The 26906-nt window shown below is 52.5% G+C and overlaps 7 protein-coding genes and 1 non-coding gene across 11 annotated transcripts; 4 read left to right on the forward strand and 4 right to left on the reverse strand.

Moving 5' to 3' along the window:
* Positions 1 to 81: 81 nt before the first annotated feature.
* NCU05796 lies at positions 82 to 2052 on the reverse strand. 2 transcript variants are annotated; one of them, XM_011396899.1, is made up of 5 exons: positions 1772 to 2052; positions 1694 to 1702; positions 1411 to 1633; positions 209 to 1353; positions 82 to 136 (listed from the first exon to the last, which is right to left on the reverse strand). In XM_011396899.1, the coding sequence occupies exons 1-4, from the start codon at positions 1807 to 1809 to the stop codon at positions 1042 to 1044; spliced, it is 582 nt and encodes a 193-aa protein (XP_011395201.1). In that variant the 5' UTR covers positions 1810 to 2052; the 3' UTR covers positions 82 to 136; positions 209 to 1041. The 2 variants fall into 2 exon arrangements, with proteins under 2 accessions (XP_011395201.1, XP_011395202.1); XM_011396900.1 differs by lacking the exon at positions 82 to 136 and having other exon boundaries at positions 529 to 1353; positions 1411 to 1702; positions 1772 to 1995.
* Positions 2053 to 2339: 287 nt separating this feature from the next.
* Positions 2340 to 4412, forward strand: NCU05797 (U5 snRNP complex subunit). The gene is made up of 3 exons (XM_954964.3): positions 2340 to 2741; positions 2813 to 3568; positions 3620 to 4412. Exons 1-3 carry the CDS (start codon positions 2483 to 2485, stop codon positions 3667 to 3669), a joined length of 1065 nt encoding a protein of 354 aa, XP_960057.1. The 5' UTR covers positions 2340 to 2482; the 3' UTR covers positions 3670 to 4412.
* A 1020-nt stretch (positions 4413 to 5432) lies between these two features.
* Positions 5433 to 8903, forward strand: NCU05798 (hypothetical protein). Its single transcript, XM_954965.2, has 3 exons — positions 5433 to 8026; positions 8093 to 8418; positions 8487 to 8903. Exons 1-3 carry the CDS (start codon positions 6553 to 6555, stop codon positions 8742 to 8744), a joined length of 2058 nt encoding a protein of 685 aa, XP_960058.1. The 5' UTR covers positions 5433 to 6552; the 3' UTR covers positions 8745 to 8903.
* Positions 8904 to 9619: 716 nt separating this feature from the next.
* Positions 9620 to 10661, forward strand: NCU17275. 2 transcript variants are annotated; one of them, XM_011397092.1, is made up of 3 exons: positions 9656 to 9713; positions 9797 to 10499; positions 10577 to 10661. In XM_011397092.1, the coding sequence occupies exon 2, from the start codon at positions 9859 to 9861 to the stop codon at positions 10165 to 10167; it is 309 nt and encodes a 102-aa protein (XP_011395394.1). In that variant the 5' UTR covers positions 9656 to 9713; positions 9797 to 9858; the 3' UTR covers positions 10168 to 10499; positions 10577 to 10661. The 2 variants fall into 2 exon arrangements, with proteins under 2 accessions (XP_011395395.1, XP_011395394.1); XM_011397093.1 differs by lacking the exon at positions 10577 to 10661 and having other exon boundaries at positions 9620 to 9713; positions 9797 to 10538.
* Positions 10662 to 10877: 216 nt separating this feature from the next.
* Positions 10878 to 14264, forward strand: NCU05800. Of its 2 annotated transcripts, XM_011396902.1 has the most exons (6): positions 11043 to 11318; positions 11423 to 11479; positions 12335 to 12456; positions 12528 to 12539; positions 12605 to 12768; positions 12835 to 14264. In XM_011396902.1, exons 3-6 carry the CDS (start codon positions 12363 to 12365, stop codon positions 13240 to 13242), a joined length of 678 nt encoding a protein of 225 aa, XP_011395204.1. In that variant the 5' UTR covers positions 11043 to 11318; positions 11423 to 11479; positions 12335 to 12362; the 3' UTR covers positions 13243 to 14264. The 2 variants fall into 2 exon arrangements, with proteins under 2 accessions (XP_011395203.1, XP_011395204.1); XM_011396901.1 differs by having other exon boundaries at positions 10878 to 11479; positions 12835 to 14158.
* A 282-nt stretch (positions 14265 to 14546) lies between these two features.
* On the reverse strand, positions 14547 to 14633 carry NCU15289. The gene has a single exon. It is a non-coding gene; the product is annotated as a tRNA-Thr (tRNA).
* A 1672-nt stretch (positions 14634 to 16305) lies between these two features.
* NCU05801 (hypothetical protein) lies at positions 16306 to 19321 on the reverse strand. The gene has a single exon (XM_954968.3). The coding sequence runs from the start codon at positions 18622 to 18624 to the stop codon at positions 16435 to 16437; it is 2190 nt and encodes a 729-aa protein (XP_960061.3). The 5' UTR covers positions 18625 to 19321; the 3' UTR covers positions 16306 to 16434.
* Positions 19322 to 21098: 1777 nt separating this feature from the next.
* NCU05802 (ATP-dependent RNA helicase A) lies at positions 21099 to 26752 on the reverse strand. Its single transcript, XM_954969.2, has 3 exons — positions 25409 to 26752; positions 21934 to 25342; positions 21099 to 21866 (listed from the first exon to the last, which is right to left on the reverse strand). The coding sequence occupies exons 1-3, from the start codon at positions 26139 to 26141 to the stop codon at positions 21533 to 21535; spliced, it is 4476 nt and encodes a 1491-aa protein (XP_960062.1). The 5' UTR covers positions 26142 to 26752; the 3' UTR covers positions 21099 to 21532.
* Between the last annotated feature and the right edge of the window lie 154 nt (positions 26753 to 26906).

Genomic DNA, 26906 nt, shown 5'->3' on the forward strand with positions numbered 1-26906 from the left:
ACGGACAAAAGAGTAGTAAGCCCATTATAAATTAGCAAGCTGCGCGCTAGTATGCTCACCAACTCTGACTCCATTGTTTGGCGGTTCTGTGTTTTGACATGACGATGGTCTTGTTGGTAATCTTGGTGCTTCGACACTGAAAGAGGGACGTGATTTAGCCATTATCGTGTTGATCGTGTTGGTGATCGTAATAGAGCAAGGCGCTTACGATGTCTCTCTCTCTTTTCTCTCTTTTCCCCCCGAGTGTGTCATATGACATGGCGTTGGCGAGAACAACAGCGGGCGGTAGGAAGGGGGGATGCTGCGATGATAAAGAAATCCTCTTCGAGTAAGCGCCCGGACTCGTGGTTTCGACAGCGACTGGAAGCGGCATCATGCTTTCTTTGACATGCAGGTACTCACTCATCCGTCAAATATGTGCCAATGCGTTCACTTGAGCCACATCTAAAGGAACCACCGAGGACAGGGGCTAAGGTCTGTCAGATAAAGATCTGTCACCAGTAGCTCTGTGCATGGGCGATGCGAACTGGACCTGGAAGAAGAGGTATATGTATCGCTATCATTTGTAAAACATTATAAGCCATTGCCTGATTTCGCTCGGGATTTGTGACTGAACGGACGCCCCAACTCCATCCTTCCAGAGCCTGATATGCTCGTCTATTACTGTTCATACCCTTCTCTCTTCATCATTGGTGAATGTGTTTTCCATCTTTCACTCATCCAAGTGCCGATCCGCAGCCTAGTGGTTGGTTTGTGGAACCGAATGGGAGACTCCTGCGGTCCGAGTTCCACATCCTCAAAGACCTCCTCTCGTGGGGGCAGGATTTGGGCATCGGTCATTCCAGGTGGTTCCTGCTGCTCATCCATCTCGTCTCCTTTTTTGGTGCGGATGTCCGTCAAGAAAGCCACAAAAGCCTCTGCCGTCACCTCGTCTGCCGTGGCCGTATTATCGCTTTCGGGCGAGACTTGGCGAGTGTCGGCTACTTCGGTGCTCGCATCCTCATGGACCAACTCCTAATTGTTATTCGATTGTATGGTCTCCTAGTCGTCCTCGGGTGGAAGTTCATCGTCGATGTAGCGTACGAGCGTGACGCGCATCTCGGTCGTATCGTGGCCCCTGAGCACGTCGCTGATGAAGTGGGTCTCGACTTGCATTTGTACCATCTCGAGAGCACCGCGCAGCACACCACACAGGATGTTCGAGAACCAGAGCTGGTCTTGAGCCCGGCCGTCATCGGGCAGTTCGACAAAATCGGCGAGGGGGTTCTCGTCGAAAACGAGGGAGAACTGCTTGTTGTCGCCTGTCCAGTTTGTGATTGTTGGGGTGACGTTGAGGAAGATCTTGAAGCCCACCTGCGACAGGTAGTGTTAGCAAGAGGCATTTAAATGTTGGCACCGGGGAGGTCTTGCCTTGGCGATCATCTCTGCGGTTTCGCGAAAGTTGGAGCACCGGCGCATCGTGTTGGACTTGGCCAGGTAGTCCTCGATCAGACGGAGGCCAATGTTGTATCCCATTCTATCCAGCTGCTTGTTGACTTCGGCATAGTCATTCTCAAAGTCCTTGCATATCTGCGCCACTATGGTTCCGTAGGTGAGGACGACTAGTTCGGCGTTAACTTTTTCGATCCTCGTCCTGCCTGGCAGTTAGCACTGCGAGGGCATCTTGTTACCGAGGGGTTAGGGGCGATCCTACTTCCAGATCCTGTAGAGTAACAACCGGCCGTTAGCAAACAAGAACACATTGTCTGGTGTTGGTTAGGACCCGACTTACTCTTCCCCCAAACGGGATGCTTTGCTTGCTGACGACATTGCGAATTCTGGAAATCAGAAGCTCGGCGAGCCTCTGTATGATCTATACCGTTCTCATAAAACAATGGGGTCAAGAGGGGATACAATCGGGGCGCGGGCCAGTGCTTCAGACACGATGGTAGCGACAAGACAGAATGATGAGCGATGATGTTGTTTTTGTTACAAGCCAGGCGGTGGGATTGTACCGCGAGACAGAAGACGGAATGGAACTGGAGTTCGGTTGGGGACCTCGATGGAACTGCGTGAAGCTGGAGTGGAAGCTCAGCCGCGGGCGACCTACTGCCCCGCTGACACCTTCAGCGATCTGTCTGCCCCGGGGCAGGCACCACAGGGCACTGCCGACGGGAGCTCTGGGCACCAAAGGGAACCGCAAGGGTTCGACAGCGGGAGCTGGGGCCCCACCCGCACATTCCCTTGTGGATCCACTTGCTCTGTCATCTAGCCTGATCAGGCTTAGCCTTTCAGCGGCTTCAAGTGTTGCAGCAGGGAACTGCCCGACGTGAAGTCAAAATCGCCAAGTTCCGTCGCGACGGAGAGCGGGCAATCAAAAATCCACTTGACGTAAAGGTATCACCAACTCCAATTGCTTTGCTCTGACATCAACTCGCCTGCCGTCTACCATCCCGATTACTGCTACGATCACCCTGAATACCAGAATTCCGAGCCACACACCATGTCCTCCGAAAAGAGACCTGCGTCCGATGACCCCAGCGGGGGCCAGCTCGTCAAGAGACCCAACCTGGGCTCGAGTCGCGCCCTCACGAGGACCAGCGCGACTGGCAGCAGCGGTGACCTTATCCAGACAGCGCCCCGTACGAGCAGCCTCCAGGCTCCGGTGATGGAGCTGTCCGGCCACTCGGGCGAGATCTTTGCGGCCAAGTTCGACCCTACTGGCAACCTTATAGCTTCTGGTTCCATGGACCGTACCATCAGTACGTCCCAACTCACATCAGCTGCCGGCATTGACAATTGGGGACCAGTTACTAACAATTGTCTACTACAGTGCTCTGGAGAACCTATGGCGACTGCGAAAACTACGGTGTCCTCAACGGCCACAAGGGTGCCATTCTCGACCTCCAATGGTCGCGCGACTCCGAGATCCTCTTTTCCGCCTCCGCCGACATGCACCTTGCCAGCTGGGACCTTACATCAGGCACAAGGATACGGCGCTATGTCGGACACGAAGAAATCGTCAACTCACTTGACATCTCGAGACGCGGCGAGGATCTGCTCATCAGCGGTAGCGACGACGGGACGATTGGCATCTGGGATCCGCGAACCAAGAACGCCGCCGACTACATCGAGACCGATTTCCCCATAACCGCCGTGGCCATGTCGGAGGCCGGTAACGAGATCTACTCGGGTGGAATTGACAATGACATCAAAGTCTGGGATGTGAGGAAGAAGGCCGTCGTGTACTCGATGATTGGACACCAGGATACTGTCACCACATTGCGGGTGTCGCCAGATTCACAACAGCTGCTCTCGTACGCCATGGATTCGACAGCGAGGACATGGGATATCAGGCCGTTTGCTCCTGCGGATAGGCACATTCGCACCTTTGATGGCGCGCCGCTGGGTATGGAGCAAAACCTCATCAAGGGAAGCTGGGACAAAGATGGCAAGAAGATTGCGGTGGGCGCGGGTGATGGCACCGTGGTCATCTGGGGTAGTGACACTGGCAAGCTTTTGTACAAGCTTCCGGGCCACAAGGGAACGGTCAACGTAGCCGAGTTCTCTCCCGGCACTGACCCTCTTAGTAAGTTGATTGCGTTTTGGCTGTCATCTGCAGTAGCTTACCATGTTGTAGTTCTCTCTGCGTCGTCCGATAGGACCATGCTGCTCGGCGAGCTGAAGTGAGGAAAGAACATGTACATGGGCCAGCTCATGGGGCTCCCCTCAAAAAATGAGGATTTTTCGCACCCAAACCCGGGGAATCCCATCATCTGTTGCAGTCTATGGCAAAAATCACCATTAGCCGTACAGTTGCGTGCAAGATATTGCCGGCTCCAAGCTTGCTGCTAGCAAGACGTCATGGGCTGGAGGCCGGTGAATTGGGAAGAAAGAGTCTGGAATTGGATAAGGTTACAACGCTGGTGTATCAGCGCACCCCGCTAATGTCACAAAAGGAACAGGTCGAGGGACGCATGGCGTAAGGAGTTATTGACAAGTTGCATTCATAATTTACATACAACTAGATACCCAGCCTGAATGGAACTGGACGAAGCTCAAGCAAGAATACATGGCTCAACTGAGAGGCTAGACAACAAGGGACTGGATTTATTTGCGTCCACTGGCAACGTTGACCTTTATTTACTCGAGGACGGCGAGCTCTGGGCGCATGGCATTCTTCAACTGCAATCCCTATGGCTCGACAATCTATCTGCCTCGGTTCACCGCGCTGATGTAGTGCACAACCCATCTTCTGGCTCTAAGGCTCCCTCAGTCTGCCCATCAACCAATCTGAAACGAGCTTTGGCACTCCCCAACGTGCGCCTGAAACGCCTCACAGCCCCGACCGTCGGTCGCCCAGTGGCCGTGGCAGTTTGGCCCTAAAGACTTGGACAAGAACTCCCAGCCAATCATTTGCCGCTCGACTTGCCCCTTTCTGACGCTTCCAGGGGTCCATATTGGTCCGGTCGCGGTCTTGGCTTATACGCCCCTGGTACCGTCGAAACAAATCATTTTGGGAAGAGGGGAGGCATGTCAAACTGGTGGGTGGGTGTGAGTGGTAGTCTAGATGCAGGCTGTACCATAGTGTATGTAAGGTACAGCTTTTTAGGGTTGCTGTTGTTCCTGCTTCGTGTTGCTGTGATTGTTTTAAAGTCATATACATATGTACATGCAGCAGCATTTTATCACGGTTGTTTTTTCTTTCTTGAGTGGTAGCAGCAAGCCCAATGACTGGTCTCAACGCCCATCCCGAATACTTGGTTGGTTCATATGTCTTGTTCAGCTACGACCTTGACGTGCAACCCAAGCCAACACTTGTGGTCCAATTCAGGGACTCGGAAACTGATATGTATGTAGACTACAAACTTTATTATGGTCCCTTGACCACTCTCGTCCATCCGTCTGGGCTGTCAGTCGTTGAGGCCCTGAGAATGATCGATAGCCACCATGCAAGGCAAGGAAAGTGGAAGGCGTCACATCCGCTTCCACTTTTTTTTTTTTTTCCCCGTCGTCCTCCTCCCCAACAAAAGCTTGCGACCCAAACACCCAATACAATGAATCCGATCAGCGCGTCTTCTCTTCGAGTGTAGATTCACATCCTATTCCTTAGGTAGGTAGGTACCCCTGCTGCATGATACATACATAAGTAATATCCCTCGACCCTCGACCACCCCTAGCTGGCTAGCCGACTGGCCCGTCCGTTTCGTCATATCCAAACGCCCGTCATCCATAGGATGTCAAGCACACACACAGCCTTGTAGTGTACATACATAACCCATCCATATCCATCCATCGGTTCCCCGTAGTAGTCCGTCACCCACATGGAGACTCCATAGGTACCCAAAAGAAGTGTTGTTGTCGTTGTTTCTATCCCTCCTGAAACGAAGCACATCATTCGCTGTCGAGGTTTGAAATTTGAAAGGGGACGGACGGATTGTTCGTCTTAGTGTGTTTACCACGTCGATTGTCTGTCTGTCTGTTTGTCTGTCTGTCTGGTTGTCGACATCCACGGCATCCATCCACCCACACTCACCTACACTATAGTACTTCCTCGGTGATTTTTGTTTTTTGTTTTTTTCTCTCTCTTCTTCAAGTCACTGCACACACACTTCCTTGACGTTGTGCAACCAACCCACCGACACCGGGAAATCCAGTCAGTTATCGAATTGGTCACACAACACACTGCAAGCTGTCAACCTATGTACCTACACTAGCTGGCTAGGAGGAACGGAGGTTTTCACAGCTTGATCCATTCATAGCTTGCATCCCAGTCACACATACACACATACACATTCTCTTCTAGTCCATCTATTATACCTACCCCGGATTCCTGCAGTCACTCCTCCTAACGAGCCGTTTCTTCTTCTTCTTCCTCTTCTTCTTCTTTTGCTCGTTTCATCTTCTCTCTTCTCTCCCTCCTTCCCTTCTCTATTCTCTTCTTCCTCTTCACGTCGCACACTCTGCACCTCTGCGGACGCAGTTGTTCTGTTCACATCCACATTTACATTCAACACATTCCCTTGTTCTTCGTGGCCAGACACCGAACATCGAATTTTTCTTCGAGAAGAGTTCGCTTTACCCAATTTGCTCTTATCTTCCTCCATTCCTTCCCTTCAACTTTATCGGATCTGGACTTCGGAAAAGAAACACGGAACGACGACGAAGACTACGATTACAACAACGAATAGCGATACAAAAAGTTCAAGCCTGGAGCCGGACATTTGGTTACCTCAGTGATACCCCAGAGAGAGAGAGAGGAGAGAAAAAGAGACAGAGACAGAGACAGAGACAAGTGCGGGAAAAGGCTTGTCAAAGACAAAACCGAGGAAGTAGGACATACTTACAACAACAACGATAACGAACCGATCACATCATGAACAACTGAAGCAAGATTAAACGGCGCGACGATCCTTACCTTCACCAACACCACCACCATTACCACCACTTATGCGTACAACTTTTCCCAAAGCCAATCGATAGATCAACTCATTCGGTTCAGTTCAATTCATTCTTCACTATCATAACAACTTTTACAATCACACAACTCACCCAATCTACGGAATCCAAAAAATGGACCGCTTCAACTTCCTCCCTCAAGGTCTTCGGCGGAACAGCCCTGCTCCTCCCCCTGCTGCTGCCGCCGCAACCACAACCACAGCCCCAACCGGCACAGCCGCCGACCACCCTCACAACACCGGACAACCCGCTCCCCTCCCAGCAGTCTACCGCCAAAACCAAAACCAGAACCACAACCGCACTCAAAGACCCTACAACTACCCCGAATCCGCCTCATCTTTATCTTCTGACGACGAATATGAGACCGATGACGACGACCTCTACGAAGACGAAGAAGTCCGCTCCGTTTCTTCCCAATCCTCTCGTGACTCCGACACTGCTCCCCTTTCGCCCAGGAATCGTCATCAGCAACGAGCTCAATACCCATCTAGCAGCAGCACTCTGAACCGACGCTCCCACCACAATAACAACAACAACAACAACATGACCACAAACATTCAGGATGATCTCTACTGCAACCTCGAAGCCCAACTAGGCATCCACCCTGCCCTGCGCGTCCCGCCGCCTGGGCCCGGGAACGTCCCAGCTAATTTTCCGGCACCACCACCCATCCCCCAGCAACAACAACAACAACAACAACAACAAGAAGAAATGGCAGAAGTCGAACGCCGGTCTTCCTCGCGCTTCTTTCTTCCTAGAATGTCTTTCCGCTTCTTGGGCGGAGGCGGCGGTAGACCGCGCCCGGCATCAAGCCATTATTCAGGTGATGGGCTACCACCCGCTACCGAGGTGAATTTCCCAGTGTCGCCCAAGTCACCGGCTTTTCGAATTGGGGAACAAGAGTTGCCGAGTACGAGGCTGCATGTCCCTGGGGTGGAGAGGACCTGGAGTAGGGGGAGTAATGGGCCGCCTACGAGGGATGGGACTGGTACTAGGGATGGGTCTTCTTCTCATGGGGGAAGAGGGGGAGAGGCGGCGGCGAGGGGAGCTTCGAGGTATGGGTTTGGATTACTGGGCGGGAACCGGGGCGCGAGTCGAGATGGGAGGACGGTGCGAGTGACGGAACCCAGGAGGACAGCTACGAGACGGCATCGGGGTGAGAGGGATGGAGAGCGTAGTGAGCGCCGTAGAGAGGGAAGTGGTGGCAGGTCGAGATCCGGCCGGTCTGGAACGGGAGCTGGAGCTGGCTCTGGTCATGGGAGTCGGGGTCATCGCTCGAGAAGAGATCATGGCAGGTCAACAACGTCAGGGAGACATAGACATGCGCGTGATGAAGAGAGGAGAAGGAGAAGGAGGAAAAAGAAGAGTAGCAGCTCGAGAAGGCATGAAGGTTCCGGGTCGGGATCTCACTCGAGATCGGCGAGGACGACTGCTGCTGGAGGAGGACACTCGGGGCGGAGGAAAAGAAGAGCACCACCGCCGAAACACTTCCTCTTTTGTTTCCCGTGGGTGAGGTCGCGGACAAAACGGAGGCTGATTTTGCGATCTGTTGTTTCGGGGATGATTCTGGCTTGTTTGCTCATCGTCTGTAAGTTCTCTCCCCCCTCTTCCTTATCATGTTTTGTTTGGGTCCAACCATACTAACAATTTCCAGATCTCGCCCTTTCCGTCACCCATAAGGTCCAGGGCAGCGGATTCACCATCGCCATGATCCTGGTCGTCGTCTTGGGAGCCATTGTTTTCTTGCACAGTGTCGTCCGCCTTGTGATGCTGGCATTCAAAGGCGGACGCAGCAAGCGCAGAGACTTGGAAAGCGGACTGGCCCATCATGAACGAGATATCCATGCCCCCCAAGGGCCATACGCCATTCCGCCTACGCCGATCCGTGTTGTTCTGGCGCGTGATGAGGAGGCTGCTGGCCTTCCTAGTGCTACGGCCGTAGCGAAACCGCCCGAGTATGGAGAGTGGCGGGAGTCTGTGGTAAGTTGATATACCTCCCCCCTTCCAGACAGATGTACGAAACAAAATTGCTGACATGGTCCTTCCAGCGAGTCGATCCCAACCGCATCTACTGGATGCGCAACGAAGGGGCTGTTACTCCCGCTCTTCCGGACGAGGAGGCCACTTCCGAGGGTGCTCGGTCCAGGGCTGGCAGCAGAGACGGTCCTAATCCGGGAACTCTCCGCCGGCCTCCGTCGTACAGCTCGGATGACGGTGTCAGCTATGTGGTTGAGGCGCAACCGCGGTCCATCGCGCCGGCCACTGACGTACCAACCGGCGGCAGGGCTGGTAGGCGGTTGGCATGAGAAAGGTGTAAAACAACAGATTCAGCTTAGAGTTGGATGTATGGTGGTGCTGGAATCGAGTATGAGAAACGATTACTTCGCTTCAAAATGTACATAAGCTTTCATGTCAATGTTGTTGGAGTCTCGACTTGGTAGAGTACAGACGAGCTCTGGTGGTGATAATTGTGTTCGAGATATGTGATTGGTTGCTTCTGCTTGCTCCGTCGCATTATGTAAGCTGGCCGTATGTACACAATGTCCCGAATCACGCCCAGGCCGGCCCGTGGTGATGACTTGCTTCTTGAGCAACTTCGGGTATCGATTGTGAAATTCGATGTTCTGGTGGTAATGCTTCCGTGTAACCCTTGGTTATACACGTCTCGCGCCAGCAAAAGCCTCCGCGTCAAGGTTAACCGGCGCGTACGTATCAGGCAAAGCATGAGGTGAGGCGTACCAAAACGCGGGGAAACTGGCGAAAGCTCGGAAGCTGATGCCGAAGCTTGAAGCCGTGGCAACCGACGCCTTGATGAGAAATCAAAGAGGCGATGTTTTGCAAGCCATTTCCCACTTGGTAATGTAGACTCTTTGTGCCTTGATGAGCAGGTCCTCGAATCCCGTGCTATCGCCACACTCTTTGGCGGTTTTCCGTGGGGTTCCCCTTCCAATGTGTCTTCCCAGACAGAGTTCATTACCAATCGCCCTGTGACCGCAGTGCCCTGCATGTCGGTTACACCACACAGCTGAGCTTGGTAGTGTATCACAGACAAGACTGGCAGGGATGGTTTCCCCAGCTGTCCAAGGACCTGCAGCGGGGTTGAGTGGGTGGTCGTACGGGACAGAATGGTAGCCGGTCGTTGTCGCAAACTGGTCTCCATTCGAGTCAGTCCAGCCCAACACCACCACCGACACGTCCACTTTCCACTTGAAGCTCCGAAAACATGTGAATGTGTTGAATCATCAGTCGACTTGAAAAACATGACATTGCCGTGGGTAAGATGCCAGTGCTGTACTATCTGTTGAAACCTGAGTGAAGGGGCTCACTGCTGATTTGCTGCTCTCGACATGTCTGTTAGATCGATATTTCCCATTCGAAGATGAGTGGATCAGCTCTTTCCCCGTTCTAGAAGATGCGATCATGCAAACTGCCTGCCGCCAGCCGTTGTTTCCTGTCGGACTGTTGCCGTCGTCGACATGCCTCGAGGCCCAGATGATCCGTAAGAAAGAAAGTGATCAGCAACGTGCTGCTGGATTCCTTTTCTTGGGACATCCGTCCATGCCATCCAGTCGCAAGCAATGGCAGCCCTCCATCCGAGCAAACACGACAAAAAGACGTGGGATGGACACAATGGTGGAAAGTAGACCTTCTAGGCGCCGACCGGGCAGGGCATCGAGTCGTCGGTGCCATGCGACGCGACGACAGAAATTGGAATTGGAGACGAAGTGATGAGGCTTGGCATGTTCCTGCGACTGAAGGTCGGGCGAGTGGAGCTCTCAGATTCCGAGTTCAAGGACTGCAGTGGTCCGGACCTCCAGCTGCCAGTGCGCGCGGAGCAGCAGCAGCAGCAGCGAGTCACTGTCACTGGAGAGGCCACCACTGCAGCATGGAGCGAAGGGAAAAGAGGCAGAAGTGGAGCCTGCCAAGAAACTCGTAGAGTTTTTTCTTTAGCGTGTGGTTTATCAGTGACTGTTGTTCTAGGAGGAAGCGAAGGAACATGATGAGGTTATCATCCGTGGACGTGATCCATGACTTGGGTAAGGTACATGTGGTGCTGGAGGGTCTTGGGGCGGTTATCAGTTCTTGTGACCGCAATTTATGGACAATGGTTGTAGGCTTCCTTGATCCCTCTCGGAAGACGACGGGGATTCGATACTTTACTATGTAGTTTTCGAGGAAGAGACAACCAACAAAGAGAAAGGAAATTGCAGAGGCCCGAGCTGAAAGACAAAAGGAAACCTAGCAATCGAGACTCGGGCCCACTCATCTCTCCGAATCATCGGATGCCCGCTGAAGAGGGAGGCAGAGAACAGAGTCGTCACAGCTTTCATCCCCAACCACTGGACACCTAATTTAGATAGTCAGCATGAGATACGGGGAAACCTGTGGCAGAGAGAGAGAGAGAGGCGCCTTCCCAAAATCACAACTCGAGGCAGGGGACATCTGGGTACCTCGTCTATACTTTGCCTCTATCCCATCATTAGCCTGGTATGAGACCCATGCTCTGCTTAAACCCGCGCACAAGGTAACGCTGGGACTTGGGAGGAGGGGGCGGGGGGGAGAAGCACAAGGTTCCTTTCAAGTCTCTTTCAGTTGGGAAAGGTCTCGAGTGAGGTTCCCTGTCTGCGGTGCCTGTCTGGCGTCAACTGCTGCTGCTGGCTGGCCAAGAATCCCGAGCGCATGAGGCACGCACACTGGAGAGGCTCCATCCAGTCTTCTGAGGTGATCCAGCACGCAGAGAGCGGGCAGCCGTGGGTGGCCCAGTCGTCTCCTACCTTACTCGTCCTACTTGTGTGTTCCGTGCTTTCCGCCCCCTCTTTCTCTTTCTTTTCCCTTCCTCCGTCCAGCATCGCTCCTTGATCCATAATCACCAGCACAGGGTACGCTCGCTCCCGGTTTTCTCTTGGGTTTCTCTCTCTCTTGGTGTTGAAGTTGGTGAGCCGGTTGAAGAAGAAGTTGAAGTTGAAAAGAAGTTTTGTTGCAGGTTGTCAGAGAGAGTCCTTCGAGTTCTTGTTTGGGTATCTGTCTTCTTTTATCAAAGGTCAGTTCAAGCTGCTTTTCTTTTCTATCCCATCACACGGCGTCACGGTGTGTTGTGGTGCCTTCAAGTTGGTCTTCAAGTTCTGTCGCCTTGGAGTCTGGTTGCCCTGTCTCAGGTCCCCCGTTTTCCCCCGCCCTCCCTTGTGGTACTGCTCGTCAAGCACGTTGACGACGACGACAACGACAACAACAACAACAACATCGACAAGACATATCAGAGACGAAAACTGTCCGACAAACATTGCGCACACAATCAGCTTTTGCCCTCGCTCCCTCTGGTTGCTGTCGCAAATCATGCGAGCACCATCTGCTTACCAAAACGACGGTCCAACCCCCACTTTACCGCGCATTATCGCATCATCGGCCAGCACCTTTTATTCGAGCATGACTGCACCTTGAGGCTTGAACCTCTGCCTTTCATACGCCACCACAACCACAGTCGGACATGGGAATTGTGCTGCGCAAGCCCAGGTCACTGGAGCTACTTATCCAAGGCTTGATGCCCTCGCGGACCGGGAAATGCTGGCGCTCCCTGCTTCGCATTGTCCCAAGCAGCTGTTATGGTTACCTCGGCTGTCGGCGGCATTAATTCAGCGCATCCAACCGTTCAGGCGTCGAATCGGCAACTGAACCGTAACGGGTAGTGGTGCGACCTACACTGGCCCGGCACGACCATCTGCCTGCACTGTTCAGCGCCGGATCGGACTTGAACCCTTCTTCCGGCGAGACTTATTATGTACAACGATGAGGGCTGGGCGCGGGGCACAGAAACTCGACCAAAAGGCGACCTGTCAAGATGCCGCCACAGCCCTATTTCAACGGCAGCCAGATCTTTTCTAACATGACAACTTCGCAGACCCTCCATATATACATCAACCATCACCATGTCTTCCCTCTCTCGTCGCGCGTGCTACAAGTGTGGTGAGCTCGGCCACCACGCCGAGGCCTGCTCCTCCCCCCACAGACTCTGCTACAACTGTAAGTTAAACAGCCCGACCCCTCCGTCCTCCCGTCCCGCCTTTCGAACTTGAGCTAACACTGTGACACAGGCAAGCAGCCCAGTACGTCATTTCTCCTTCCCTGATTGGTAGCTTTATATCGCGATTCTCTAACCTCCCATCGACAGACCACGAGTCCAGCGAATGCCCTCTTCCTCGTAGCACCGAGGCCAAGCAATGCTACCACTGCCAGGGTCTCGGCCACGTCCAGGCTGACTGCCCTACCCTCCGCATCAGCGGCGCCGGGTCTACCAGCCGCTGCTACAACTGCGGCCAGCCCGGTCACTACATGGTACGAAGCTCTTGATGTCCGGTAACCCATCGTGTGGCCCTCTAACCATGTCTTTCTTTCCCACAGCGCGCCTGCCCCAACCCTCCCACTGGCATCCCCCGCGGTGCTCCCGTTGGCCGTGGCGGTTTCGGCGGTTTCGGACGTGGTGGCTTTGCTGGCGGTGCTCGCCCCGCTACCTGCTACAAGTGCGGTGGCCCTAACCACTTTGCCCGCGACTGCCAGGCTCAGGCCATGAAGTGCTACGCCTGCGGCAAGCTCGGTCACATCTCCCGCGATTGCACCGCTCCCAACGGCGGTCCCCTCAACACCGCCGGCAAGACCTGCTACCAGTGCAGCGAGACCGGCCATATCTCGCGCGACTGCCCCAACAAGCCCCACACCAACGGCGAGATTAAGCAGGACGACCTGAACGCTGGCCACCCTGGTCAGGGTCTCGCTGCTGCTCCCGTTGCCCCCGTGGCCCCTGTTGCTTAGGAAGCCGAACAGACCAACGGTGACGGCGGAGCTCACACCAAAGGTGACAGCGGCGCTTACATCAGCGGTGACGGCCATGTTGCAGTGAACGGGTTCTCGCACTAGCCATCATCATTACCAACTTGTTATATTCCCTTCTTAATACGCTTATGTATGTCTTTACGAACGAATGCAGCGGTCAAAATCTCGGCGTCCACGGTTCTCGATATATACACCATCGGCTTCATGCTCTTTCAGCACAGAGACACGACGGCACGGAACACAAAACTTTCGGAATGGGAAGGTTTTCTCCACTTTTATGTCAGCTCACGTAGGCACTTCACGGCACGGTTTTACCTCTCACTTGGACACAACTTCATGATACCCCGAAATTGACGAAGCGGTGTGGGTCGACAAGATCAGGCCACTGCGGAGGATGATCTCGTCGTCAGTAGGTTGTTGGAAGGTGGCCCATGTTTGGAGGGGCGAGGGCTGGCTCGTTGGAGGTCCTGTTGGTGGAAACGGCCAGCTCGGAGAAAATCAAAAAAGAGAGAGCAGAGCTTGAGGATGGAAGGCAGCAGGTTTAAAAGCAAAAGCCCGATGTGTGTGTGTTATCTTGGGTTACTCATGGGCTTAGGCGAAGAGATGTCAAATCCAGACGTATCAAACTACCTCCCGCTGACGTTATGTGTGTTGTGTGTGTTGTATGTGGTGAAGAGATGATAAGGGTGTGCAATGTCGAAGCGCTCGCTGAAGGCTTCTAAGCCGGAAACGGTTACATATGAGAATCTGCGGGTTAACGAAGCACAAGAGGATTTCGGGTTTGAATCGCGTTCGATCTGTCATTCACAACGAAGGCCTGTATCTTTCGAAGTGCGCTTGGTTGCCGTAGGTGTTGTGCAGCTACAGAGACAAGAAAAACTATGGATTGAAGCACGTCGTCGGTAACACCAGAGAATTGTTTAGAGTCCAAAGACAATCAACTTGCCGTCGAAAATATCGCTATCTATAGACCTCGGTCCTCCAGCATGTTGCAACCTCGCAGGACGTGGACGATAGGCAAGAAAGAAAGACAAAACTATACGTCTACACACCTTTCCACCTTTGAACAATTTTGGAATTCGTAGCTTTACGGTGCCCGTTGTCTATCGTGGCAGCACTAACCGTAGGTAGGTAGCTCTTGTTTTTCCATGAACCTGACTGAACCTTGCAGCAAAAGAAACATCGATTGGGAAATGAATTGTCAAAAATGAAACAAAAAAGAGTTAGTTTCATCAATCACCATCCGTGATGGAGAACTCGAAAAAAATTAGTTGTTTGGTGAATGCCCCCACGCGGGATTGAACCGCGGACCTCATCATATCGCAAATGTGGAATACGAGTGATGCGCTCTACCACTGAGCTATACGGGCTTCGTTATTTACACTGCTTGCTATTTGCCTTTATGTATCTATCGGTAGTGGTCTGATTGATTTCGGTTACAATGCAACCAAACGTATGATTAGTTGTGCACCCCCGGCAGGCAACGGGATAACAACCACTGCATCTTCCGTCAACATCAAGCCTTTTTGGTCCTCGCTTTTACAAAAACAAGTACAGAATCTCTTGTTGACCTTATATGTCGCTGTCGCGTTTTGATATAAACATACATTCGTTGCTTCCATCGCAAGTGAGCTTTTGGTAAAAGAGGTATTGTATGCATAACCGGACGAATTGAGATTGGTAAGTAGGTAATCCCTCGACGTTTTGACGACAGACAGCAAGCAGTCCAGCATGTCCACCCCCCCTGTCCATCATCTTCTGTATAGTAGGTACCTCCATGTACCTCATACCAATCAAAGGGAGAAAAGGGGAGACGGCGCGACTATACATAGTAGAGCGCAACTTAGCTGTGTATTAGCATCGTATCAGCATCTGGGTACTAGGGAGTACTGCGCATTCGCGACAACATGAAACATCAGTGATAGCATACTTAGAACCTGCCACGTACCCAACATGGGGAGGAGTCCAACAGCTGCCCGATTGACATGAAGAACGGAACAGCGTCTGAATAGCACAAGTATCAGACGAGTGTATTGCCTATAGTTAGGTACTTTACTGATAAACTCAGGCTCGGACGGACTGGACCAAATGGATCAACCACATACTTCAAGGCTGGTAAACCCCATCATGTCTTTTTTTTTTTTTCCCCCAAAGCACTGGAAATGAATGGGAGAAAAAAAAAAAAAAAAAAAAAAAAAAAAAAAGCTCAATGACTACTTACTGTATGACGGATCTGGAATACTGTATGTATGTACGTACGTAGGTGATAATATCATTTTGACGCCTGGAAGCAACAAAAACAAAATAATTGACAACAAAATACTTGACAACAACCTAAATCATCTCGAGAGGGGAGGATACCTCTAGGCAGGTAAAGACGAGAGGGAGGGAGGGAGGGAGAGTATTGAACACTGCGAGCGGCTTGTACTTCGTTTCCTTTTTTTTTTCTCCTTTCTGTCGATAGCGTACCTACCTACTAGGTACCTACTTACCTACCTCTATTCAATCTCCTTGCACTTCCCGGGCATCCAATAGGTAGGTACACAATGTCTCTGTCAAATGCCTACCTACCTCTAGGCAGCTGGACACTATGCAGTTTTCGATTGCTAAAAATTTCCCAGTAAATGTTCATAAAAGAGTTATTTGGACCTCCATGCCCTTAAATAGATGTAGGTACCTAGGTAGGTAGGCAAGTGCATGCCATCCATACTAAGAACGGATGGTGAAAACATAGGTAGGTAAAGTAGGTAGATGCTGATGGGGTAGTTTATTCCTTTTTCTTATATTTGATGTCATCGTCTCGCACAAGGGGTCATATTTTGCACTCGTCTCATGCTTCTTCATACCTAGTCTTTGCAATAATTTGGGGGTTGTGCAAAAGACATGCTTCCTTCACTGTTAGTTGATACCATAGTATAGTAGGCAGTGGTGTATGTGAGGAATATCTGGTATATGATATTTGCTTCCTAGGTGTAGGTCTGATCATGATGTGAGTGTGCCCAGTCAAATACTACTAACATGTTTCAAGGGGTAGGAACTTATGAGTAGACATTTTAGCACCATGATGCAGTATTCAAAGTCACATATCATATATGCCATTAGCACCCGATATTTAAAACTCAATTCCCTCATCAAACCCCAAAAGCATCCCACAGACCAACACACCCACCCCTACTCAACCCCCCTCTCAATCTTCAACGTGCCCCCCTTCCCATCCAAACTCCCCTCCTCCGCACTCAACCTAACCTTCACATACCTACTCTCCCTCTTCTTGGCCTCCAAACTCCTCAAATCCTCAAACCGCTCCCTCGCATCTTCATCCAAGCCATGGAACAACATGGCCAGCGCGCTCGTCTTCCACAAGCTCGCCCCGCTTCTCTTGGTCTCCCAGGCCGCCAACCCCAAGAACACCGCCGCCAGAATCACCGCCGTGACAGGCAACGCCACGAAGCCCCACCTTACAGAAACAAACGTTTCGTAGCTAAGCGAGGTGCCGTTGATGGGTACGGCAGTCAGGGTCCGAAAAGTAGAGGTGAGAGCGACGGCGAGATCGGACATGAGCATTTCTAGACCCTTGGGCGGGGACGAAGGGGAGGGGTATTCGTAGTAGTTCCAGTAAAAGGCCTGGACGATGTCGGTGTCGAAGAAGGTTTCGCCTGAGGAGATGCCGACTGTCAGGTTTACCACGACGTTGGGGGAGGAGTTTAAAGAAGGCAGTTTGGAGATGGTCTGGTTGATGTAGTTGGGATTACGGGAGGCGGTGCCGTTGGCGAATAATCGGGAAAACCAGGATTGCATGGCCAAGATGGATTGCATGGACATGGAGTAAGTGAGGGAAGAGTTGGTGGGGGATTGGATGGATAGAGGCTCGAGGGCGTTGATGCTGCTGGAGAGGGAGGACAAAGAGGGGACTGTGTCGTTGGTGATGGGCTCGCCGAGATGGGTTTCGTGGAGGAAGCCGTTGGTGATGTTGGAGGTTAGAGTTTGGAGGCAGACGGTTAGGGAACATTGTGTTGCCCAGGGGGCGAGGACGCCAGGGCCGGTGGCGTTGGTTTCGGTGCCCATGAAGATGAGTTTCATGATGGTGCTATAAGTAGCGTCGCCTGTGGCAGAGCCGGGAAAAAGAGAGGTCATGCCGAAGACGTGATCCGAGGAGTTGAGTTTGGCGGCGCCCGAGGGTAATTGCCAGCCACAGTTGTCTTGATCAGAAACCCCAGGAGGGCAGTACCGCGTCATGTACTCGGACATGTCGACACATTTGTGGCAGACGCCCAGTGTCTCGATGGGCGGGAACGTGCAGTTGCCTGTTGAACACTGAAACGGCAAACCCATCCATGGCCTACCGTCCTCGGCGAAGAGACCTTTATACACAGCCGCCTTGATGGGCAGGATAGGAACAAAAGCCTGGCCGAGCTCTCCCTTACCGTGAAGGGCCAGGCCGTACGTTTCGGTGCGGTAGTTGACTGCCCCGGACGGGTTCTCGACCATCCGCGTGGGAAAAGTAGCAATCTGCTGAGCAAAAGGGCTGAGAAACAGCGCAACGATCATAACCACGGCACCAAAACTACCCGCGAATCCGCCCCGCGCGCGGACGAGCATGTTCACGGCTCCGAGGGCGCCGCGGCTTGCGTCGTCGTAGATCTCCATGTCGCTTAGCGGGGCCCGGCCTTGCTTGAAGCGAATCCATTTCAGCTGTCCCAGCCCGCTTGATAGCGGGACACTCATGCTAGCTGTGGCGACGGTGGCTAGGATGGCAATGACGGCGTTGAGAGTGATCCAGTGCGGCCAGGAAGGAAGGGGTTGGCCGTCGTAGGTGGCTAGGACGGCAATGATGGAGGCGACGGCGCCTAGGGCGACCAGCATGCTGATGGTTTCGTAGGTCCAGGTGCCGTTTTTGGAGAAGATGGCTGAGAGCTTACTGTCGGACTTGGAGGAGGAAGTGCTGACGTCGGACTGTCGGTTGGCGTGCTTTCGTTGTTTCTCCCAGGAGGCCGGGGAGGCGGACATGGGAGAGACGGCGAAGGTTGCTGGTTGTTTGTTTGGGGAAAAGCCATCTTGAGTGAGATATTGGCCTTCGAAGGGCACTTGTTGGATCGGAGGGCTTTGGTAGTTGCCATTGTTGTATTGGTAGTCATAGAATTGCTGCTGGTCGGCATACAGAGGCTGTTGAACCGGGTGTATCTGGTCTGGTTGTTGAGGAACGGAGCCGGCATCAGCTTGCATGTCGTTGATGTTGACATATGGGATAGACTGGTGATTGTTTTGGTTGTCATCCCCTGATTGAGGCTCTATGGCCGCTGTGAGAGGAGTCAGGCTGTCTGCGCTTATTACGCGCTGATGGCGAACTGGTTGATACGCCATTTCTTCGGAGTGTTGTTGTTGTTGTTAAGAAGAAGAGGAGAAGTAGAGTTGAAGAGGTATAGCACTTGGCAACCTCTCGTGGGACAGCAAACCCAACCGTAAACAACCGTTCCTATCAAATACGGGTGTGTGTAACAGAAGAAGAAGAAGAAGAGGAAAAAGAAACATCTTCTCAGAGAACGGGGGAGGGGAGGACGGCAGACCGGACCATGGTTTTTGTATCCCATCATCCACTGTGCTCCCAAATGGGGTGAAGAGGCACACCATCAATCCTGCATCTTGGCAAGTAGCATCTTGTAACCCCAAGCAAGCCATCGTCGATATGGCTTCACCCTTTTCGTCCTTGGCTGTCACCCACCCGCCACTCCTGGGCTACCAGTTGAAGGACCCGAAGGGACGTTGTCAATCTTTTTTTTTCATGATGACCCCCCATTTGGAAGAGAAGGCCGTTGATATCCCGCTTGACCCCCGCAACAGAGTGGTATCCAGTGGTACATATCCCACCGGTCTCTCAATTGAAATGATAAAGAAAAGATGGTGTGCCCGATAAACTGAACGAAGCCTCTAGCTTCCCGGTTCTTGGTTCGTACCACAAACCCGTCCAACCCTACAGCACGTAAGACTGGAAGTTAGGTCGGTAGGTAGTGCGATGTGGTGGCCTTGAGGAGCTGGAGCTCGGTGGCCAAAAGTGAGGGAGGGTATGGTGAGAAAACACATATGTAAAGGTCAGCAAGAAACTGAACAAAAACCGGGAATTTGGATACCTGGCTGGTGAGACTCGAAATCAGACGCACCTAGCGAATTGGAGGCCCGGCGGCGGCGGCGGCCTGACTGACGAGCGACGGCTCGGCTCACTCCGTTCTACCATTTGTGCGGACTGCCGGGGAACTGCGCCCCGCAGGTGCATCTGGGCTGCTGCATCGCGGCTGCCGTTGCACAAACGAAGAAAGAAGGCAGTTCAGTCAAGGATGAATGGCTTCGCTCGCTTCCTTTTCTTTGTGATTCGACCACCCAAGCGGCAGATAGATTTAAAACAGGCGCGCCAAGTCCACAGCTGAAAGTAGCGGCAAATTTCTTCATGATTCAGAGGTCGGGTTGTCGTTGGTTGTCGATGGTTGTGAAACGATACCAATAAACATCCAAATAAAAGACGGGACGCCCTCATATGAAATGGGCAAGTCTCCGCCCCTAGTCTACTATATTATCTCGGCGATCTCGAATGACTGGACTTGATGATTGTTGAAGAACAAGGCCACCAACCACAGCCTAGTACAATAACCGATCGACCCCCATCGTCCTACCCCATCCTACAATCTACCTAACCATCACCATCATCAACTTAACACCATCAATTCGGCCATGAGGCCAGCCACTCACAGCCTTGAAGCCTCTCTCGTCCGCTCCAGACCAACGCCGCAAAACCTTGCGTGGGCTGACGACATCATCGCACTACCGTGTCCCCCATCGGTCGGCTCTTTTTTCGCCTCTCTCTCTGATGTGCTGCTGTGCTGCTGTGCAACTACCGCAATATGTGCCCGTGTACGTGATGAGAGGTTACACAATGGCTCTTCGTTGTCTTCTTCTTCTTCTTCTTCTTCTTCTTTTTTTCTCTCTCCGGATACCTTCACCTGTCCGTAAAAGCTACGTTAGGGTATTTGTGGCGAATTGGAAGTTGTTCGTAGTTCTTCGTCGATGTTCGTAACATAAGGCTGGCAGGCTGGCTGTAAATAATGTAAACCTTTTTCTTCCTCGCTTGACTTCTGAGACTTGAAATCCGAGCTCGATGTGAATGAGCATATATAACGAACATCAACACAACACCCAGTCGCGACAATAGAAAAGTAAAAAGTGCCTGCTTCTGTTGCAAGCTACAACACCCGACCGGGCCTCTGATCCTCAAGTGTTAACTATCCCATGGATCATCATCGTACACTACATAGTACATTACACCACAAACAGCCAAGCATGTAGTTGTTACCAAAGACCGAGTAAACCCCTGATTGGACAGTGATCCCTTTAAAAGGACAACTTAAAAAGAGGGCCGAATACATAGTGTACCTCTACCGACTACCTCTAGTATGGAGAGCTATTTATAGACAACAAGACCTATCTATGTATACCGAATATGATAGGTCCAGCCGGACTGGACTTCGAAGCTCAAGCTGGACGAAGGGACGAAGGGACGAAGGGAGGGTTACACAATATGTCATCGAGGCTGACTTTGTCGATACCAGTACCCAAGAGCAAGACATGGAAGGTGTCGAAAGAGATAGAGGTAGAGATAACGAGTGCGTCGATCAGTAAAAAAAGTTCATCATTTCGAGCAATACGTTATTTTTCTCAGGGTTCACCTAGTATACTAAGCTTCATCGATGTATGTTAACCTCAAGGGTACTTCCATGCCGATGAAAACTTCGAGGGTTTCACTCATTTGAGTTGATTTGATATAACCCAAGAACCCATTTGGATCAGGTATAGCTTGATAGCTCAATTGGATTTAATATAGCTCTATAGTGCGGTTGCCTCCTTCATCATCTAGGTGTAGACTAGTAATACCACAGGTTCAACCGCCCGGCAAGGCTTCCTCATCTCAGTGATATAACCGTATAATACCATCAAAGTATTCCCCAGTCAACTTTTTCCCTCAAGCGCCTTGGAACTTTTTGGCCCATATATCCCTCTATGGGTAACCTGTACAGTAATATCCGCCATATGACCGACCATATGATAGGTATGGAATGGAATTCTAGCATGACCACCCCATCTACTTGTAGGCATCCGAAAAAAACTTTTGCCAAAATTGGTGTGACAAATCAAGCTGATAGCAAAAAGACAGCAACATGATTCCCCCTGCCTTCAGTCATTCTTCAGACCCTCTTCACTCTCAAGCCTGGCTGGCGGCTTGTGTCTAAGCAGCAACCGAAACAGTCGAAGCCGTAGCCGCCGCCTTCTCCCTCTGCTCCATCGCCATCGTAAAGATGCGCTGCCAAACCTCCAGCCAGCGCTCATGCTGCGCCGTCGGCAGCTTGCCGGGGTTCTTGAAGCTGCGCGCCATCACCTCCTTGAGTCGGGTCCTTAGCATCTTGACCACCAGCATGGTCTTCCAGTCGGACACGGCAAAGCGGGCGCGGTTGCCGTCGAGCACGAGCACGCCCGAGTACATGTCGGCGCGGACGTCACCGCAGAGGAGAGCGACCGCAAATGGATCCACGGCGGTGGTCTCATGAGCATTATAGACGCTTCTGTTATCCATCAAGTTAGCATCTGAAAAGAAGGAAGGTCAAGAGAGAAGAGGATGATGCAACGTACCCTTTGGTTTGCATAATATTATAGTAACTCAACCACCGCAGCTCGTTATGGCCCTTGTTCACACTGCTAGGATGCAAGCTAATGTTCTGGTTGTTACCCACGTTGCGCAGGCCCTTGCTGCCGGGCACATCCCTCACCAGGAGCTTGGGGTAAAAACTCCAGGCGATTACCGACTGAGCAATCAGCTCATTGTCGCTGTTGATATTGACCCGCTGAGGCACCTCATAGAAGGCTTGGTACCGACGCTTTCCACCAAACCGGAGCCTGTTAAGCACCTGTCTCTCTTCAGTCGTAAGCTGCAGGAAGCCAGAGTCGGCAACCGACACGAGAAGTTGGCCCTTGAGATCCTCAATGTTCGCCAGCGTCTGGGGCGAGAGGAAGTTCTTCCGGCAGTACTGGAACTCGGCGCCACCGCTAGTCGACGACTGACACACACGCTTCCAAGACTGGTATGCGTTGTAAACGGTCAGAAGGTCAGAGTCACCCTTGCGGAATCCCATCCGGACGGTGTTGGCTTGTTGACGCTGTCCAAACGGCGCAACGAAGGGGGACTTGGACGAAAGAATAGCGGCCACGGTAATGGCCATGTCAAGACACTTGAAGATGGCGCCGAGAAGGATGAGCTTGCCCAGGAACACGTCGAGCGGTAAGCGGGCCAGCTGAATACCGAGCGGCGTGAGCTCCTCCGATGAGGCTGTAAGAGCACGAACATCGACAAGGGCATCAATGGCACGGCGAATGTTCTTTGCCGAAGGTGGATCGAGCGCCTCGCCCAGTGTCTCTTCAATACCACCAATCTTGCAAATCTTGACCCGAATAGCGAGATCCTGCAGGGAAAGACGCAGCATTTCGGGAGTTTGCTGGTCGCTCATGATGTTGTCATGGCGGTGCTTGGTGAACATGTGGAAGCAAAGACCCTCCTGGACACGACCGGCACGACCACGACGCTGCTTGGCGTTGGCACGCGAAATGAAGGTATCAATAAGTCGGGACAGTTGTCTCCGTTCGTCGAATCTCATCTCACGATGCTTGCCAGTATCAATGACACAGGTGACATCGGGAATGGTAATACCCGTTTCGGCAATGTTGGTAGCCAAGACAATCTTTCTCAGACCGGGAGGAGGAACAAGGAAGGCGGCTTCCTGGTCCTCGGTAGCAATGGTAGAATGCAACGGGTACACCAGCCAGTGATCAGCAAAGGCTTTGTCGCCGAGCAGCATGTCGTTGAGTGTCCGGATCTCGGCAATACCAGGCAAGAAGACCAAAATGGCTTTGCTGAAATCGACATAATCCGGATGAGTGGCAATCGTAGAAATCAGCTGGACTATCAGGTCAAAGTCGATCTGATACTCGTCCATTTGCGCCAGCGTATTGCGAGTTCTGGCAGAGTAGTTCCTGAGCGACTGGATCAACTCAGGTTTGGAAGACGTATCAACCTCGGCATCCGCCTCGTCATCAAGCTCAGTAAGCTTCGATGCGACGGGATTTCGCTGGTCGAGGGTATAGCCAGTCAACTCGACGGCGTCTTCCAAGTAGGCCACCTTGACGGGGAAGGTTCGGCCGGGAACGCTCAGAACTGGCGCTCCGCCGAGGTATTTGGAGAATCGCTCGGCATCCACCGTGGCTGACATGAGAACCACCTTGAGATCCTTTCTCCGAGCGAGCAACTTCTTGAGAACGATCAAGAGGAAGTCACTGTCGATGGAACGTTCATGCACTTCATCGAGAACCAAATGGGTGATCTCGTTGAGGTCATTAGAGCCCTCCAACATACGCATGACGATACCCGTGGTAGCGTAGACAAGGCGAGTTTCCCTCGAAGTGTTTGCCTCGAGACGGATCGAATAACCCACCAGAGACCGAGGTGTACCCAGGTCACCTCTACCCTCACCAATTTCCTCGCTGACTCTCTTGGCCAAAGAGAGGGCCGAGATACGACGAGGTTCCGTGCAGTAAATCTTGCAGTTTCTGCCCTTCATGAGCTGATCCTCCAGCAAGAAAGAGGGCACCTGTGTACTCTTTCCGCAACCAGTCTCTCCGCAAATGATCACCACCTGTTCTCTCTTGACAGTGTCGACAACCTGTTGCCGGAACTGCCACATGGGAAGCTGCATGCGAGACGCCAGCATTTGCTGGAACCTAGGCGTGCTGGCCTTTTGCAACCAAATTCTCTGGTAATACTCGGGGTCCTGCGCGTTGCGCTTGGCCCGCTCTTGGTCCGATTCCGAGTCTGTCTGAGCCCGGGATTGGCCACGACCCTTGAAAGCACCTTGAATAATGACACCGTCCTCCAGTTCCTGGTCCATCCGCTTCCGAACCAGATCGCGCAAGTGTTTCACGACCGCGCGGTCTGCCTCGTCAGCCTTGCTCTTCCTGGCTTCGGCCATTTCTGACCAAAGATCCTTCCAGGCGACAGGTAGCCGCATGGCTACCTTTTCTTCCTTGGCTGAAGAGCTAAAGATGAGGAACAAGGCAATAGTGGCAATGTATGCCTCGGACTGCTTTGCATCAGGCGTGGCGATGGACACCATCTTGAACACGAACTGCGTGGGCGCCGTGAAGACCTCGATATCATCCGAATCCGGAGGAGCGGGGATCTCCTGGGGCTTGGACCAGAGAATCTTGACGGCATGTCTGCTGGCAAATGAAACGTCCGACAGAACATGATAGGAAATCTTGACAGCATTGTCCCTAGACCGACAAGCCTCCTCTAGCGCACGCATTGGGCTCACGCCGGTCCATTTTCCAAAGTCCCTGATCTGAATCCTGGAACCATCGGCATTGTTCATGACCGTGTTTGTCTTTCCGGTTGTGGGATCAACCTCATTTACGGGAAGACTTGCAAACAGACCGGCAAGAGCCTCGTCATCATCCTCGGGGTTCTCGGCAAGAAGTTCTGCGGCCATGCGCTCCGCTTCAGCAGCAATATCGTCCACCTCGGTTGGAGTAGAAGTTTCCTCTTGGGCCTGCTTTTTTTCCTCTTGTTCCTCCTCCACTTGCTTCTTCTTGTTGGCCGCATAGTCCTTTTCCAAATCGATCTTCTTGTCTCTCCATTGTTGCTCGGCAACATACTTGTCAAACAAGATATCCTTTTCGACTCGCTCGATCTTGGCCAGCAGAAGGGCCTCTTCTGGATCACTCGGGTTGGCCTCGGGCTTGCCCTTTTTGCCCTTTGCGGTGTCCAGGCGGGGGCGTTGAATTTCGAACAGTTTGGTCTTGGTTTCCAGATAGAAGGGGAGCAACTGATCGGGCTCAATGTACTCGTCAAAAACCACCTTTGATCGTTTCGGGGAGGGGGCTCGGGATGACCGGGAGGTTTGATTGTTCTTGGCCTTTTTGCCGCGCGGGCCCAGCTCGGGAAGTTGAGGGGTGACTGCGCCGGACGGGAGAGGTGTTTCCGAGGGGGTATCTGTAGTAGGAAGTTTGTTAGATCAATAACAGGAGAGAGGGCGCGGATGTGTTGGTGTCCACGTACCTATCTGGGACTTCTTTGCGCGACCACTGTAATCAGGGAGCTCCTCCTTGGAACATTCTCTGGCTAGCCAGTCCAGCACTTCGTCAAGACCCCAGACGGAATCGCTCTTGACTGTGGAGGAAATATTGGGAGCAATGTCCAAGGCAAACTGTAGTGCGGGCTGGATCTTTTCTTGTGGGAAATCGGCGCCCTCGAGGGTCTGCTGGAGGGTCCATAGCTTGATGATCAGGTCTTCCTCTGGGGGCAATCTGCTAGTTGCGCCCTCGGAGGTAAGACTGGAAGCAGCAAAGCGACTTTCGGCCTGGATCAGGTCCAGGACATGGTCCATCAAGTCTTGGGGCAGCCACTTTTTCGCATTGACGGAATCGGCCTGGCCTCGTAGCAGACGTCGGTCGGTCTCGAGACGGGTCTTTTGGCGCAGCGCATCTCGGCGCACCTTGGGCGCATATTTCTCGACCAACAACTGTAACTCGGATTCTTCCAGCTGGCGCTCGAACTCTTCTGGGCTCAAGGTCTTTTCTGGCGCAGCCTTGGCGGCCTCTGTGGGAGCGGTCGTTCCGTTGGTCGCGGGGGCATCTTTGGATGCTTGGACATTGTTCTTGGTGGTATCACTGTTGGGTTTTGGTGGCGCAACGTCTTCGGCGGCCTCTCTCGGCTTGGAAGGAAGGGACGTGGTAGCAAAACCACGGGCTGGGTTGGCCGCGGGCTTCTTGGACTTTTTCTTGCCAGCCATGGTGCTGCCGTACTCGGTATGGTCTCTTCGGGGTCTCCTTGTAAGGTGTAGGTAGGTGTGAGTACGCAAAGGCGTTTGTGTAGAGGTAGTTCAGTTGGATATCAAAGAGGCGGCGGTGGTGGTAAGCCGAAGGGACCCGGTCGATGAAAGATGCAACAGTCGTAGAGATGGCCCAAATATTAGTTGGTTTTACTATGCAAGGAGAGAAAGGGTCAGGTAGCGCGACAGCCCGGAGGACAACGGCATGAGAAGAACTGGAGCCCTGGGAGGCAAGTTGGGCAAGTGGAGGTTTCCTTTCAGTTCTTTGCTGTTTCGGCTTTTGGGGACTCGGAGTCGCCCCAGCCTCGGTATTGTATGAGGTACCTCTCTCTAGAGTCTAGAGGCGGACCTTGACGATGGATGCTCCCGTCTGCGCAAGGGCCTGGCTGTTGCGAGGGAAGTATTGGAGTGACTCAGGAAACTGAGGTTGTTGATATCTGTGGTCTTTAGTTTTGAGCCCAAATCTGTGGTGATCTGGTGGTCTGATGATATTCAGGTGGTGTGCCCAACCTGATGTTGAAGCTGTCGTCTTGTACCGTTTGGGTTGTTGTGATACTTGACACAAAGTACCGACTGTGCTTCGGTTGATTGGAAAAAGTGACAGCGACGGACGTAACGAGAGACAATCAGTCAGTCACTGTCCGCAACCCAGTGCCCGGTTGTCCCCCAGTCCCGCTGTCGTCAGCCCACTGTGGGAGCTTAGGTACTGGCGGCTGACAGTGGCTG

The sequence above is a fragment of the Neurospora crassa genome, linkage group VII (genome assembly GCF_000182925.2).
Source record: "Neurospora crassa OR74A linkage group VII, whole genome shotgun sequence".
In the NCBI taxonomy this organism is placed as follows: Eukaryota; Fungi; Ascomycota; class Sordariomycetes; order Sordariales; family Sordariaceae; genus Neurospora; species Neurospora crassa.